Raw genomic sequence first — 17,353 nt, 5'->3', positions numbered from 1 at the left:
CTCCCCCTGCACCCGAAAAACATGGTCAGCTGTAGACGGGGGGCGCTGAAGATGCTGTGCCTAGGGGTGCATAAGATGTAAATCCAGCCCTGGTCTCACCTAGGGATGGACAAGTCCTGGTCCAAACACTTGGGCCATTTCAAAACTGGCCGCTGATTTTAGCTGCCCAGCTAAGGGCCTGATTTTCAGAGATGCTGAGCACCTGCAGCCCCCCTATATTATATTAGGTCATCTCTAAAAATCAGGCACAATGAAGTTGAGTACCCTAAAACACTGGACACTTGTAAAAGTGCAGGCATTGGTCTGTCTCCTTTGGAAATGCCACTTGCTCACCCCCTCCAGCTGTCCTAGGCCTGGAATAAGGTGACACCTTGTGGTGAGACCAACACACTGTGACATTAAGTTCACTCCATCCCTGGTTATCTTGTTTATCAGGCACTGCCCACGTTATCATAGGCCTGGATTCGCCTTTGTCCCATATAAACCTGATGTGTTATCTCACTGTACATTAGTGCCAGTTCTAACTACCAGAAATGGTCCATCCTGGAACTAGGGCTCTCAAAACCTTCATTTCAGTTGTATTGTTAGCTACCTCCTTTGGATACTGTTTTTTTCCATGCATCCCAAATTTTGGGGGTGTTGTCCCACATTTGAGTCCTGCATGCTAGGAGGTTGATAGGGTTTAACTTTAAACCTCAGACCTACCATCAGTCCAAGGGTCTGTGCCACTGAATAGGCCAGGTTGAAGCAGAGACCTATAATCCTCATCCAAACCACCTGTGGTTAATAAAGAGCTCACAACATGGTTTGCAAGACAGCATTAACCCTCATTGCTGGCCACATTCCAGTCTGTAGTTACGTTCTCTCTTCCTAGATTCCCTCTGCAGTTTCTGTTAGATACCCGAGTCTCCTTTACATCCTGTTCTGAGCTGTATTGCTGTGCTGTTAAACAACTGCTGGCTCACCTGGGTTGCGTCTCAGAGATGAATGCATGTCAGGCTAGGTATTTTACACACCAACTTGTCCCAAAACAACACCAGTGGTAATTCCCCCCTTTTGTTATTTCAGTGCAGGTCTGTGTGTGGACAACCTTGTTTTCGAACAGAGGTGGCTAAGCCAATTTAACTAGGATCAGGAACAAACCGAGTTAAGCCAAATTGATTGAAACCACTTTGTTTCCAAAAGAGACCGTCCACACACAGACTTGCACTAAAACCTCTCACGTGACTTCAATTCACTCCTTTTGGTGTTTACGACGCAGCTGGTGAGGATTTAGTGTCACTCTGGTGTTCTACCAGTCAGGTCCGCTCCTCCTACCCTGCCCAGCCCCCCCATCTCCCAACTCCCCAGCCCCCTCATCTTCTCCCACATTGCCCAGCCCGCTGCTTGTCCCCGCGCTCGGTGTGCGAGACCTTCCCGAAACTCGCGGGTCTCTCGCAGAGGCACAACATGCTGATGAATATTCATAAGCGGCTTCTTAATTATTCATGAGGTTTCGCGGGCTTTTGCTGACCACGTGGGATAGTTGCGCGCGCGGTAACCCTCGGGCCCCGGGACAGGAGTGAGCGGGACCGGTCTGCAGGAAGGATGGCGGTGAGCAGGACGGGGGTGACCGCATGGTAGCTGGGCTCTGGATATGGGTGACCCCGAGACATTGAAATCCCCCTCCGCGGGCTCTGCATGGGGGAGGGGATCCACAGGACAGCCCCCCCCGCGCCCGGGGCTCTGCATGGGGGAGGGGATCCACGGGACAGCCCCCCCTTCCCCCCCCCGCGCCCGGGGCTCTGCATGGGGGAGGGGACCCTGAAGAGTGGCAGGTCTCATGCCCTGATCTGCCCAACAGGTAATGTGAAGAGTATTGTAACTCTTTTCCCCTGGGAGATCTCCTGTCCCTTCCTGGACCTCTGGCACTATGGGGCCTGTTGGGAAGTTAGACCCATGGGGTATTAGCCGTCCCTTCCATCTACCACGGTTCTGTGGACCCTTCGTTGGGGTGGGGGGGAGCCCTGTGCATACCCTATGGGACAGTCTGTTCTTCTGCCCGCCTCTAACACAACTCTGCCTTTCTTGTAGGATTCCTCGGAGTCCCAGAATGTGGCCACCAGTCCTGCCCGTAGCTCTCGGCGAGATGCCTTCACTTCCAGTCCGGGCAGGGACCTGCCTCCTTTTGAGGATGAGTCAGAGGGACTCCTGGGGACTGAGGGACTCCCCGAAGAGGAGGAGGATGGGGAAGAGCTGATTGGGGATGGGATGGAAAGGTAGGGTGCATGCAGCAGTCAGAGAATGATGTGAGAAGTCTCCCGGGGTTGTTCTGTGCAGGCAGCACCTTGGCACAAGGGGAAGCGTCTGTCTTTCACCTTGGGACAGGTTCAGATTCTTGCGAGGAGCATTGGGGGGAGAACTCATTGTCTTCAGCCTGCTCCCCTTTTGTGCACACTTCAGAATAGCCCAGTGTAGCTCAGCATGTTCACACTGTGCAGGTGTTTCTAAAGTGCCTGTCACCAGCCCTGTGGGATGTGTCTGCTGAAGAGAAGCCTGGGATGGGAAAAGCATAGAGGCTGCAGGGCACTGGTGAGGGGTATGGACAGGTGTCCGGGGCTGGGATAGCGGAGCAGTGAGGTGTGTTGTTGGGTGAGCTGTGGGGGTAAACTTGTACCGTTCCTGCCCAGACGGTGTCTGGCTCAGATCAGTGCTAGCCGCTCACTCCTGTGAGCTCGAAACTCACAACCTTCCCTCTGAAGCAAAACTGTTTGTTCTACAAATACTGGAACCTTTGCAACTGGATTGAAAAAGAAACCTTGCCTATCCCTGGTCCAATTACAAACCAGTCAGCTGTGTAGTACAGACACTGTTGGTCTAGGCTTGTACCTTGGTATTCATTGCCATAGAATTGGAGCTTCTGCCAGTGGTAACATGGAATTGTAGAATTCCTCTCTGTTCACCAGAGAAAGTTTGGCTGGATCTTCCTGACCCTGCCTTGCCCCAAACGGTAAAATGGCTAGAGAAACACTGACATTTGGCTGAACTGAATAGCTGACTAAACTACATCTGTTTGTGCCTAGGGACTACCGCCCTATTCCAGAGCTGGATGTCTATGAAGCCGAGGGCCTGGCCTTGGATGATGAGGATGTGGAGGAACTGACCGCAAGCCAGAGGGAGGCGGCAGAACAGGCAATGAGGCAGAGGGACCGTGAGCTGGACCGTGGCCTGGGTCGCATGAGGAGGGGGCTGCTGTATGGTATGCATCGATGAGATTTTTAAAAGCACGCTGCCATTCCAGCAGTGACTGTCTAGCTTCTCCTGAAAGGGCAGGTTACAGTCCCTCCCCCACAGCATGCAGTTACTTGCTGAGCCTGACGGCTGCGGAGCTTCTACAGCTTGCTCAATATTGAGGTTTTGAGGGGCCTGTGCAGCACGTGAATTTCCCTATACAAAATCCTTGTAAGGTGGGCACTTTGGGGGCTCTGGCATTAGCGCTATTAGCCTAGTGCACTTTATGTGGCTGCTGCTGAGCCGCGGCTCCCAGGCCCACATCAGGATTTGGGCTCATACCCAGTAAGGGCTGAGCAGACTGCTGCACTGTTGGCAGTGCTGTCTTTATGGAGACTTCCAAACCAGCACTGAGCCATCTCTGATGGGCTGTCTCCTGGTGCATTTAGGGAAATGGTAATTATTATCCCTGGCATCCAGTCCAGCCCCCCTTCTCTCTCATTCTGGACACAATGGAACAATTCTGGACACAGGTTCTGATGTCAACTTCAGTGTGTATAGTTTTGGGGGCCTACATGGGGCTCTTACTTTTGCCTCCATAATCTTTGAAAAGCCAGTGTGTAAATCAACTTGCTCTTGGTACCTAACGCTTGGGGTCTGATGTAGCCCAGAGTTTGGTTTGGCATGGTTTTAGACTAGAGCTTAATTTGGTGTGGCTGAATGTTGGGAACTTCTGACCCCACTTGCAGAGATATTGCGGTCCATTCTTTGTATGCATGTATGTATATAATGGTCCATTCTTTACGCACGCACGCACAGAGGGAGAGTTCCCAACGTTCAGCCAGACCAAACTAAGCTCTGTTCTTGTAAGCTCTCTATATATATATTGGGAAGGGGGCGGGGCAGCGTAGAGAGCAGAAATGTCAGCTCTGATTGACTTCTCTTTTTCTTTAAACTTTCAGATAGTGATGATGAAGATGAGGATCGTCCTTCCCGAAAGAGGCGATTGGCGGAACGGGCTGCAGATGGGGCAGAAGAAGAGGATGAAGACATGATTGAGAGCATTGAGAATCTGGAAGACATGAAAGGACATTCGGTAAGGGAGTGGGTGTCTATGGCGGCTCCCCGGCTTGAGATCTACCACCGCTTCAAGAACTTCCTGAAGACCCATGTGGATGACCATGGGCACAATGTGTTCAAGGAGAGGATCAGTGACATGTGCAAAGGTATGACTGGCTGTGGGGCAGGCAGGGCCAGGGGGAGGGCAGACCCACCTCGATAGATAGATAGATTTTTTTTTATAGCAGAACACACTTTGGGATGTCTGATACAGCATTTCCCCTTCCTCCTTGGCTGTGGCACTCTAAAACACTCCATTCCATATGTCCTCTTTCTCTCCTGTTTACCCCAAATGCTGAATCAGTTTTTACAGGGGATTTGCTGCTTTTGATGGAGCTGGCTGAATAATGCAGAACTTTGCTGCAAACTTTCCCCTGACTTCTTAATTCCTGCCCCTCTTGTGTTCACTTTCCACTTTTCCACTATGCAGCTGAATTCTGCCAGCAGGAAGGCTTGCAGGGGTGCAGATTGGAAGCTTACAGGCTCCAGTACAAGATAGAGGGGAATTTTACATTTGTTTTTTGGCATCATTTGCACCAGAAACCAGGTCATTCAAACAGGGAATAGAAACAGTGCCATGTGACTTAGGAGACCAGTCTGAGCTCAGCAGTGCAATGTTGAATTTGAAGTTGTAAGCCACGGAAGAAACAGAACCAACAAATACTGTTGACTAATCTTGAAGAAGAATTGGCCAATAGAAAAAGCAAAATTAATCAAATCTGTTAAGAATGGTTTGTGTTGTCAGTTTAATCCCATTGTGCAAAGCACTGTACAAACACAGGAGAAAACCAAAATGTCAGTCCCTGCCCCAAAGAGCTTACATGAGGCACAGATTTTTGGGTCAGTCATCTAGCACAGCATGGGCTAGTAGTCTCTGATTTTAACTTTTTGGAGGTGGTTGGATGACTGGGCATTGCAGCAGGGCCATTCAGTCTTATAAACATTGCACTGGGCTTCTGGGCTTTTTGGGGAGCTTTTTAGTTGTTTTTCAGCTCAGCGATCAGCAATCTGGTACTGGTGAGGAGAGATGCAGTAGAACACTGACTACAGATGATTAAAATTCACCCTACTTGTTCCCTCTGCAGAGAACAGAGAGAGCCTGGTGGTGAACTATGAAGATCTGGCTGCCCGGGAGCATGTCCTTGCCTACTTCCTGCCGGAGGCCCCAGCTGAAATGCTGAAGATCTTCGATGAAGCAGCCAAGGAAGTGGTGCTGGCTATGTACCCCAAATACGACCGGATTACTCAGGAGATCCATGTCCGTATCTCGCATCTACCTCTGGTGGAGGAGCTGCGGTCGCTCAGGTAGGCAGTGCCGTTAGTATTGCTGATGGCCATCCTATGAGGATCTTTGGACCACATGTTTGGGATGGACAGGCTTGCTGGAATTACAGTGACTAAAATTGTGTGTAAGAAAATAGGGGCTCTGGCTCTGCTGGGGGGAAGGATGCCAGCTGATCCAGCCTGCCTCAGTAGGACAGTGGGGTCTATTTTTAAAGTAATCCAGTTGCTTAAGGATAATGATTCTGATGCCCCAAAAGATAAACAACAAATCTGTAAGAATAGACTTACTGATCAATGTTCTCTATTGGGTGTTGTGACAAGGTATCATACCGGGTGTGCCTGCAGCAAGGAGGCTGCTGTAGGTCCTTCTGCCTTCCCTGACGCCTGCCATTGTCTTCCCTTCTCTCTTTAGGCAGCTGCACTTGAACCAGCTGATCCGAACCAGCGGTGTGGTGACGAGCTGCACAGGGGTCCTGCCTCAGCTCAGCATGGTCAAGTACAATTGTAGCAAGTGCAGCTTCATCCTGGGGCCTTTCTTCCAGTCCCAGAACCAGGAGGTGAAGCCTGGTTCCTGCCCAGAGTGTCAGTCTGTTGGCCCCTTTGAAATCAACATGGAAGAGGTAAGATTTAAACCTCCTATACAATGTGGACATGGGCTCCTGCAGTAGTGTCTTCTTCCCTCTTCTGTCCTCAGATGGATTTGTTCCCACCCTTTGCTGAAGCTTGGTGTAGTAAATGATGAACTGTATTGATGACAGGTCTGATCCCTGGATCTAGATCCTGTTGTCTCTGGGCCTGAGTGTCCTTATCTGTTTGGTTGGTGTAAGGGCCTTGGATAAATCTTTCTGTGTCTGATACCATGTTGATCCCTGTGGTATGGAGATCCCTGAAGGTGCTGCAGGGTTGCAAACACTGAGCCTTGCACACCCTCCTCCTCCCCAAGTTAGGTCAGTATTGTCCTCGTTTTATAGCTAGGAGAACCGAGCCGCAGATACCATCTAGCAGTGAAGCGGAACCACTAACTCAAAGCTCCTGGCTCCCAGTGTTTGACCTAACCACTATATCATGCTCCTCCCCACAAGCTGGATGTCCCTGCCCAAAGCCAGGAGTTGGATGAGCAAACACTACTTACCTCCCACTCATGGAGGTGGGTACTAGAGGGTGAAAAGCTTTGGTCAGGGGCAACATGGCAGAAGCTTCCACTGTTTCCAGCACTGTCTATCCAACAGACTGCCTCTAGCCCTCAAACTACTTCTGATTAACCCCAAGCCAAACATGGCCCCCGCTCTTGACTCAGAGTCTAAAAATCTGAAGTAACTGCTCCAGCATTCTCCTGGGCCTCTTCTGTAAAGGCCCTTTGAAAATTACCTGTGCAGGCCGTAGGGGCACCTGACTCACCATGCAACTCGCTTTTGTTATCGCAGACTGTCTACCAGAACTATCAGCGCATCAAAATCCAGGAGAGCCCGGGGAAGGTGGCAGCAGGCAGGCTGCCTCGCTCCAAGGATGCCATTCTTCTTGCTGACCTGGTCGATAGCTGCAAACCAGGAGATGAGATTGTGAGTGAGGAGCAGTTAAGCTTCTTCTCAGTTCCTTGGTGGTATTGTGAGGAGCTGGACTTTCACTTCTGTGTCTGTCTATGGGAAGGGGTGATACTGGGAGGGGTGTCTTAGCTCCAAGATGTCAGGTTGGAAACCCGACTTTCACGTCCAGTGTCTTGATAATGGAGTGTTAGTGGGAGAAGACAGTCTCGTGCCATGTAAATCGGTACTTGGAGGTCCTGCTACTAAGACATTAACCTGCCATATCCCTTCCTGTGCTTTCTAGGAGCTAACAGGGATCTATCACAACAACTACGATGGCTCCCTGAACACTGCCAATGGATTCCCAGTCTTTGCGACGGTGATCATGGCAAATCACATTGCCAAGAAGGACAACAAGGTGGCAGTTGGGGAACTGACTGATGAGGACATGAAGATTATCATAGGCCTGTCTAAGGATGAGCAAATTGGGGAGAAAGTGAGTTTGCTTGAAACATTTCTCTTCCTGGCAGCCAGCTGTCTGCTTGAGATCAGAGAATGAAGTTAAACAGAGAGATGACAGTGTGGCGTCCCTCGTTAGTGGGACACCATCAGCTCAAAAATCTGCTTCTGTCTGAAAATGTCTTGCCCCCTATAGTGCTAAGAGGGCTCCCAGTGAGAGTGAGAAACTGAAGAGGGGTGGATGAGACACTTTTTTTTCTTAGTTTGCTTTGTGCATTTTTGTCAGCGCTCTGTGTAGCGGCAACTTGAGCATTCTTCCTGGATAGTCAGTTTCCCATCTTGTTTGGACAAGCCTTTCACACCACAACAGGGACAAAATAGAAAAATGTGAATAGGGAAGCCACCAGAATTGACAAAGAGACTCCACAGGGGCAGTTCTGAAACTAGATCGACGCCAACTGATGGGTCGCTTGCTGAAGCAGTGGTTGCCTAGTGGGGAGAAGACCAAGAAGGTCTAGCTCCAGTATTCTGTGTGTCTGATCTCCTGTCTCTCTTGCCTTGCTCTCTAAGGGCGAGTGCCTAAAACAAGCATTTTCCCCTTAAAACCTTCTGTCCCTGCTCTTTTTAATAGAGGGTTGTGATTTCGGGTTGACAAGGAATAAAACGAGTTTAAACTGTTCATTTAGCAACCCTGCAACCTGCCAAGACCTGAGTTGATACACTAAAGAACATAGAGCTAGAATAAGGATTTCCTGAGCACCCGTAGGGCAGGAAGTGTAATGTGGTGGGTTCAGATCCTGTAGCAAGGATGACATCTCTGTCATCTCTGTCCTATCTTCTTTAATTGCAGAGTCTGGTGTTTGTAACTTTACTTCCACTGGGTGCAGCTGATACATCTATAAAGCCAGAGCTTTGGAAATAAAACTTCAGTAGGTTTGACATCAGTAATGACCAACATCCAATGTTTTGACTGCACGTGCCTTAATTGGGGATGCAAAATAAAGTCTAATCTGAATACTTGACCTTGAGAGCCATTAATCTATACAATAGATCATCCAATCTTAGTTATTCTGATAGTTGACAAATATTAAAATATCACTTAAACAGGCATCAGCCAGAATCTGGATCTCTAACTCAGAACAAAGTAATAAATACAGTCTCTCCACTGTATTTAGTGTGAAGTGTGAATGTAGAGGTAATAGCGAATTCTCTTGCACTGTATTGCACAATGTGTCCTGCTCATCAGCAGAACCTCCATGGTGTATTGGTCGTACTATTGCATCGATGCTACATTCCTCTTACATAATAGGGGAATAATTGAAGTCAGCAATGTGAACTTCAAGCACTGATTAGAATAGCTGTGTAGCTAATGTGTCTTACTGATTTTTTTCAAGCCGGATACTGAATATACTGGGCAAGGGGACTCCACTGAAAATCCCTCTGCCTTTCCTTTCAGATCTTTGCCAGCATCGCTCCATCTATTTATGGGCATGAAGACATCAAGAGAGGCCTGGCCCTTGCCCTGTTTGGTGGTGAACCCAAAAACCCTGGTAGGTGTGTTGTCAGTTGTATTTAGTGTGTGATTCCAGACCTGTTTCTGCTGATGCAGTGCAGGCAGTTAGGAATTATCTTTGTGATGAGAAGATCAGGAGTAGTAGAATAAGGGAATTCTGTTTATAACACTAGAAACATACATTCCACTTTGCAGAAGTAGAAATACATGGACTGGACAAGGTCCCTGCTCTGAAGAGCTAGAATTTAGGCAACTGCTTATTAGTCATTAACATCGCTCTGCTCCTAGCATTCTGGGTTTAGGGTTTTTGTGCAGGTCTGATGCCTAGGGAGTCCTCACTGCTTCCTCCTTTTGTACAAAGGATCTTATTTAAACTGGGGGAAGAAATGCAACATCACACATCTAAATGTAAAAGAACCAAGTTCCACAAGGGGTTAGCGCTGCTGTGGGGAGTACCAAGAGATCCTGGACCACCAAAATGTACTAGAGTTTGGTGACCCTGGATCTCTATAAAACGCTTGCAGTTCTATTGGGGTGGATTTTTGCACTTGCAGAACTCCAGCAGTGAGTGAATTGGGACCCCTCCGAAATGTTCAAAACTCAAATTCACGCTGAAGTGGGGGTGGAGGAGAAGAGGGAGGTAGAAGGAACTGATCTTTAAACAAGACTTCTGGGGTTTTGCTCAGGAAGTAGTGTCTTGAGTGCCGATGGGCCCATTTGCACACTCCTGGTCCAAGGGAAACATGAGATTTCACTGTTCTTGCCAAACTTTTAACAAAACATGAAAACACCAGACGCTGTATTTCTTAAACTTCCATGTCAAACACTCGCCCCTTCTTAGTGCTGCTGTTTCCTTTCCATTACATACTTCTCCATTAGAGGGCAGCGTCGTTAAATTGTATACAAGCTGCTTTTCCCTAAGTCCTCTCCTATTCCTGACCTGGCTGTAGGTGGCAAACACAAAGTCCGTGGTGATATCAATGTCCTGCTTTGCGGAGATCCGGGTACAGCCAAATCTCAGTTCCTCAAGTATGTGGAGAAGACGTCCAGCAGAGCCATCTTCACCACTGGCCAAGGTGCTTCTGCTGTTGGTCTAACCGCCTATGTGCAGAGGCACCCAGTCAGCAAAGAGTGGACCTTGGAGGCAGGGGCGCTGGTGCTGGCAGACAGAGGTGTCTGCTTGATAGATGAGTTTGACAAGGTGAGCACTGATTTCTTCTACGCACTAAGGCAGAGCTAGGTGAATGCAGGTTAGGGGCCCTCTTGACTAAGGAGTTCAGTAGCTCACGACAGTGTGTCTCCCCGCACCTCCCTCCCCCCACAATATTTTATTTGTTGCTTGTGGGAGAGAATGACCCAGGCTGGTGTGGATGCCCTTATGAAAGTTATGAAAAAGCTGATTACTGTTTAAACTGAGGGGGAGGGGAGCGGCACCTGGGCTCGGCTCCTTGCGGGTGAGAGCAGTTGGGCAGCTCTTGCTAGCGGGGTGGCACAAAACCCAGCACGGGGTGGGAGTGTTGCTAGGCAGTGGGCTCGGCTCGGCTCCCCGCAAGTAGGAGGTGCCCAGCTGCGGTTCTGCATGTGCAGTGAGGCAGGGGCGGGGGGAGCCGCAGCTGGGCAAGGAGCGGAGCCCAGCTGGGCTCACCCCCCAGCCTTTAGCCATTTAAATGTTCTATTTTTAGAATGTTTAAACGGATATTTAATTAAAGTAATTTTTACACCACTACCTGAATCTGAGCCACCCACAGGCCCAGCAATAGACAGGTAAGGATCTAAGGGCAGTCTGTAGCAGTGAATTCTGTCCTTGAAATATATGAGCCCCCTAACCCAGGGCTTATGGATCTGCCCTACATCCCGTCTTGCTGCCCATGGAAATGTTAAAACAAGTTTCTCAGCTTTGTATTGCAATCTCCTGTGTAGTGGGTGTGGACTGGTGATTTTTTTTTTTTCTTCCCTCCCTCTGTGACATTGGCAGCATGCACCTAGTGTAGGCTCATGAAAGTTGGACCATAAAGTTCTGTGCAGCATATTCCTTTACACTTTGCCTCTGCCCTCCTGCAGACTAGTGGGCATCAGTGTATGTTAAAGTCTTTGCTCTCCCTAGATGACGGACCAGGACAGGACCAGCATCCATGAAGCCATGGAGCAGCAAAGCATCTCCATCTCGAAGGCAGGCATAGTCACTTCCCTGCAGGCCCGTTGCACGGTTATTGCTGCTGCCAACCCTATAGGTAAGTGCCTGCGGACCATGAGAGCAGGGGGTCCCTGTCTGAGACATATGGTGTCAATTCTGCAGTCACCAGAACCACTGCCCTGCCTCTTCATCTATCTTTGCTCACTAGATGCTCTGACCCTGTTACTACATGTGCCGTCTAGAGATGGAAACCAAACCCACAGTAACAAGGCTAAGATGCTGGATGCAGGGCCTCTCTGGCCTTGTTTGACCTTGTTTGAAAGCTTCAGCCCACGTACTGTTTGACCATGAAAGCATCTGTCTGTGATGCAGGTGGGCGCTATGACCCCTCGCTGACTTTCTCGGAGAACGTGGATCTGACGGAGCCCATCATTTCTCGATTTGATGTCCTGTGTGTGGTGAGAGACACGGTGGACCCAGTTCAGGTACGAGCCAAAGTGTGACCCACAGCTTATACGGTGGTGGGGGTGCCACTGCCCCGGCTGACCAGGAGATGGTCGGATTCTAGCGCCAGCCATGCTGTGATAGCACTGATAGCGGTGGGCATGGAGCAGAGCTACCCCTTGCCTTGGTGCTCTTGCCAAGAGAAGCCCCCCTCACCCTCACCGCCCCAAGCCTCTGCATGTTGGTGACTACAGCCAGTTGTGGGCCCCAACCCTCTCCCCTAAGACTCATCTCATTCCAGCCACCTGCCCTTAATCCAATTCCTTGAATGCCTCTGCCTCCATTTCACTCTGTTGCCAGTCAAGTGGCTAATTCCTTGAATTGGCCATTCAAGACATGGAGAGAGGATTGCACCATGCCTCTTCCCCTGAGGCAAGAGAGCTTCATCCCCCGTTCTCAGCCAACAGGCCGCAACACCTCCCTGCACCATCCAGGGCCTTACTCAAACCCAGGCGTCTGTCAGCAGCCCCGTTTTTCATGCTGTAATGTCTCCTGTAACTGTGTTTCCTCCTGAGGCACTCAACCCCACCCCCCCAGCATAGTGAAGATTTCCACCCCACCCCAGAAAAGAATGATGTTGCTTCTCTAAATGTGACATGTCCCTCCACTGGCAACTGGCTGAGATTCCCTTTTGGGGCCAGTGCATGTTGTTCTGACTGGCGCTGGGATCACTGTCGAATGTCACGGGGCCCCTGCTCCCCTTTTCCAGGGACTGAGTGCGACTTTTCAAGCCTTTGCCAGCCAGGGTGATAGACTGGGTCCCCTTGTTTGAGGACAGCCCTGGGCCATCTGTGCACCTATCCCCAAGCTTCTGTTTGTCTGCAGCATACAGCTGCTTGGTAGAACTCCACTGCAGAAGCAGCATTGGCTGCCACTTTGTGTAGCAGGTGGCTTCAGTGCCTGTTACTCTACCATTGTCCTGCAGGACGAGATGCTCGCCCGGTTTGTTGTGGGAAGCCACATCAAACACCACCCTGGCAGCAAAGACGTAGTGAATGGAGACACCCAGGAGATGATTCTCCCGAACACCTATGGTGTGGACCCCATCCCTCAAGAGATCCTGAAGAAATACATCATCTATGCCAAGGAGAAGGTCCACCCTAAACTCAACCAGATGGACCAAGACAAGGTGGCTCGGATATACAGTGATCTCCGGAAGGAGTCCATGGTGAGTAGACTTTAAAAAGGGTTTTTGTGCGGAACTGGGGCCCTGCCTGGAACAGGATTGAACAAGTGACTGTCCCAAGGTCTTCCTACTTGTTCATGTTGTATCCATCACCATGGTATCTGGGTAGGGGGCTCTGGGCCACCTTGCCATAAGGGCTGGATTGAGTCCAGTGTTGTAGAGATACCTGGTAAATAAGTGGTTCTGCCTCATCTGAATGTAAAGTTCCCACAGGTTGTTAGTGTGGTTTTCAATGCCATGGGGCTAATACGTTCTGCTGCACTATGCTCTCTGGTCGGAATCCATGGAGACAAATTGAATTCATTGGCCTTGCTGCTGTGGAATCCCATAAACTCCTGCTGTGTCTTTGGATTTCCTTTCCTTTCCTCCCTTGGGATCCTGGATCTTCCTTTTCTCAGCTGAACCTGCTAGGGCCACAGGAAGTTAACAGACCTTGAGGAAATTAGTTTAATGTATGGCTTAGTCTGTTTTGTGGGGTTTTTTTTTAAATTCCCCACTAAGAATTGGGGGAGAAGGGGAGAATAACCCTTTCAGGCCTCTCATCATAAATAAGTAAAATAAGGGGCATAAGCACCTTCACGGCTCACTTTTAAGTGAATTAAAGTGCTGCCTATCTAGGCCCATGGATATCAGTTGCCTTTCTCTGTATTGCACTATGTCTGCCAGCAGGTGGTGCGGTTTCCATGGTTTCTGAAGTTCCTTGGGCATGAGGGTTTATGATCAGTCACAGTAGGTAGCCTTGCATCTCAGGCAGGTGTGCATGGTCTGTGTTAGGAGCCTGGTCTGCTCTCTCTTGCATTCTGTGCCCTTGTAATGTTGTCCCTCCTCTCGCTCCATAGGCCACTGGCAGTATCCCCATCACAGTGCGTCACATCGAGTCCATGATCCGCATGGCTGAGGCCCACGCCCGCATTCACCTGCGGGATTACGTGGTGGAGGATGATGTCAACATGGCCATCAGGGTGATGCTGGAGAGCTTCATCGACACGCAGAAGTTCAGCGTCATGAGGAGCATGCGGAAGGTGTGTGGGAAGCGGCTCGTTGGTTGGGGTCACTTAACCACTCATGGCCTCTTTCTCTGGCAGGATGTTGTGATCAGCAAGTTTTAATCTTGGGAGGTCACTGTGAAATCTCTAGAATTCAGGGCCAAGGGAAGAGGCCGTATAGACCTTCCCCCCAAGGGCAGGCCCTCCCCCAAAAGCACAGTCATTCAGCCTTTGAGGAGCATCAGAGTTGGTTCCTGAGCCTTTGGGGATGTCCTACATTGCAAAATTATACAGCACCTGATGGAGGAGCCTCCGCCTGGTTATGTTAAATATGTTCGCCCTTTGGATTCTGTAAATTTCTCCTTAGCTGTTCATATGGCTGGGAAAGGCCTGTGTTCCAAAGCCTAGGCAGGACCCTGAAGGAGGGTGTGAAATGGAAATGAATGTTTGTTTTTTACTTCACAGTCTAAGCCTCACCTTCCCACACAGCATGTCTACGTGACAAGCAGCACTGCGGCTATGCCATTGTAGTGTGCTGGAATGGTTTTTCCATCAATGTAGTTAAATTAACTTTTCCGAGAGGCAGCAACTAGTTTGACCGAAGAATTCTTCTGTTTACCTTGCCACGTCTACAGCGGGGGTTAGATAAATTTAACCATGGCACTCGCAGCAAAATTTTCCATAGCCCTGATCAGTGTAGTCACATCAATCTAATTTTTAAGTATAGACCGGCCGTTACGCTTGTGTCCTGCAAGCAGGCCGTTACGCTTGTGTGGCCCTCTGGCTCTAACCTCTTGGCTCTTCCTTTGCTTCCCAGACCTTTTCCCGTTACCTGGCTTTCAGACGAGACAACAACGAGCTCTTGCTGTTTATTCTGAAACAGCTTGTGGCAGAGCAGGTGATGTATCAGAGGAACCGCTATGGGGCCCAGCAGGATACTATTGAGATGCCAGAGAAAGACCTGGTGGATAAGGTATGGGATAAGTTCTGTGCACTGCACTCTGCCTGGTGGGGACTGACTGCTCCCTGTCCCTTCCGTCCCCACCTCCTGATCCTTGGTCTCCCCCTTAATCTTCAGTGCTAATGGTCCAGAGTTCTCCTTGCTCTATGTAAAAGAAGATGCTTATGACACCAGGAAGGAGCAAGAAACCAGCTGCTCCAGCCCTTGCAGAATGTGATTTGGAATGTTTATTTTGAAGTCTTCTCTGGGGTCCTCCGTTACTACTGTCAATCTGCCATAGGGTCATAGCTGTCTTTAAAGGGACACTGGCAGACTAATACTGTTATTGAAAACCTCCTTGCCTGAGTTGCTGTGCCAGAAGAGCCTAGCATTAGACACAAACCACTTAATTTAAAGTTTAGCTTTCAGTCTGTCTCTTTGGTTGGCTCCCATCTGGGTAAGGGAATAGAGTAGTGGCTTTCACTTATTCCTAATCAGTTTTGTTTTCTGTCTCTTGTGCACTAGTCTAGTGCTCCAGTGTTTGGACAGTAGAGCCCACGGAGTGGCTGGTGCTTGCCCCAGGGAGTTTAGTCTGACTGGCCAATGAGCTGACAGGAGGATGGGAAAAGCATGTAATTATACAAGCAGTGATCAGTAAAGATCATACCTACTCCTGTCCTCCCTCATTTCCACCCCCCATTCACTGAGTGTTTGCAGCTTACCTGTCTGTCTGTGAGCTTTTTTAACTGAACTGTTGGCCCTCACTGGGTGTGTCGGTACAGTACATGGCACCAGTAGAGTATCAAACTTCCTGGTTTCTTCCTTCCTTTCCTTTCCTTCTTGGCCCCTGTCATGGAACGTGTCTAATAACTGTACCTGGTCCATTCAGCCCCTCTCATCAGAGAAGGCTAAAGAGCCTTCTTAACCAGCACTGAAATCCCAGTGTAACTCAGTTCATATGATGGGTCTCAGCTTTCTCTAGGTATGGTTGCATTTTAGATCCAATGGAAGTAAAGGACGGGCAGAGAGCAGACAGGTGCTGAGGTAGCATCCACTATGCAGCTTTCCTTAGTCTTGACCTGCAGCATCACCTGTTGCTGCAAGCCTGGGCCTCTGCTGAGCAGAGAATGTAGATCTGGATGAATGGTGTGAGGCCTGTGCTGTGCAAAGCCTTCTCTTCTGAAATGAGCATTGACGCCTCCCTCTGTTCTCTTCCCAGGCTCGCCAAATCAACATTCACAACCTCTCTGCCTTCTATGACAGCGAACTGTTCAAGATGAACAAGTTCAGCCGTGACCTGAAACGGAAGGTTATTGTCCAGCAGTTTTGAGGGCAGTGGCAGAGCCTGCCTCGTGTGCAAGGGAGAAGAGAAGTCGGCATGTGTCCCACCCAAGAATGCAACAGGAAATAAGAGAACCCAAAGGACTCAGCAGTTCCCTTCCTTGCTCTGTGCCTTATGGGTTATGGGAGTGCCCTGGGCATGCTGAGTTGCAGAAGGACTTGTAAATAGAACAGAGTTAAGTAATTAAAGGCCCAGCTAAGTCTGTTTGTTAGCAGCTTTGGTAACTAATTTGTCTCTTAGCCGAACCTAATAGGTGAGAATGCGCGGGATGTTTTTCCACCCTCCCCGCTTCCTCCATGCTGAAGCTCGGGCTTGAGGTTCTCCCTGAAGGCATAGCTGGAGCAGTCCCAACAGACGGGCATTCCTTGGCTGGCAGGCACTTGCCAGTCAGATCACCGTAGCCTTCAGGCTCCATTTGTTTCTGGTTACTGCCTAACGGGTAGCAATCAGGACTGGTTCCCGGAGAGCTGAAACTGACTGACTCCCTTGGGAGATGGAGAGAAACTGGCCCCCAGGCTGAATCCCTCGGGTCTGATAGTTACCTCGTGCTTGGTTCAGCAGGAGGGGCTTGTCGAGGCTTCACTGTGGCAAGTAGAACACGCACCCATCAAACATTCGAGCTGGTTAAGTGGTTATCTGTAAAGGAGGGGCTGGTATTGCATCTGTCTTGCATGGGGTCACTGTCCAAAGGCCCTGGGGGGTTGTTAAACGCCTTGATGGGTGGCAGGTTCTGCCCTAGGAAGGGGTGAGGGTAAGAACTGGACCAAGCAGTAGAACCTAAGCTGTATTGTGAGTTTAGGAATGAAGCATCGCCCCCTCTCGGTCCTAAAGCAGCCCAGCTTGTACAGAACGCTTGTACAGCTTGTACAGAACTTGTACAGCTTGTAGAGAACGCTGGCTGGCTGGCGAACCTGTCATCAGTGCAAGGTGTTCCCAAAGGGCAAAGTCAGCTGAGACCCCCCCAGATGTATGAGCTTTGGCCATTTAGAGAGCTGTGGTGGCGAGAAGCCCTGCAGCACAACATGCAGGAAGAAATCTGTTGAGGGCTGGATTGTGTGAACACATTCCTGTGTCATGCCTGCTTTTTGTATATTCGACGGACGGCGAGTCTCTTGCTCTTTTACTGTGTGTTTGAATACATGTGTTTTGAATA

At 49.6% G+C, this 17,353-nt stretch overlaps 1 protein-coding gene across 1 annotated transcript; it reads left to right on the top strand.

Annotated features, from left to right (window-relative positions):
* The first annotated feature begins 1,340 nt into the window (after positions 1 to 1,340).
* Positions 1,341 to 17,353, top strand: MCM2 (minichromosome maintenance complex component 2). The gene is made up of 16 exons (XM_067544286.1): positions 1,341 to 1,593; positions 2,074 to 2,258; positions 3,063 to 3,238; positions 4,173 to 4,436; positions 5,415 to 5,634; positions 6,026 to 6,233; positions 7,038 to 7,172; positions 7,441 to 7,632; positions 9,052 to 9,145; positions 10,059 to 10,309; positions 11,213 to 11,339; positions 11,615 to 11,727; positions 12,672 to 12,914; positions 13,772 to 13,954; positions 14,736 to 14,891; positions 16,078 to 17,353. Exons 1-16 carry the CDS (start codon positions 1,588 to 1,590, stop codon positions 16,186 to 16,188), a joined length of 2,664 nt encoding a protein of 887 aa, XP_067400387.1. The 5' UTR covers positions 1,341 to 1,587; the 3' UTR covers positions 16,189 to 17,353.

This window comes from Emydura macquarii, unplaced genomic scaffold (assembly GCF_026122565.2).
Source record: "Emydura macquarii macquarii isolate MOO-44397 ecotype Brisbane River unplaced genomic scaffold, CSIRO-AGI_Emac_v2 contig_968, whole genome shotgun sequence".
Classification (NCBI taxonomy): Eukaryota; Metazoa; Chordata; order Testudines; family Chelidae; genus Emydura; species Emydura macquarii.
The sequence above is the reverse complement of the archived record's forward strand: the minus strand, read 5'-3'. Positions and strand labels throughout refer to the sequence as shown.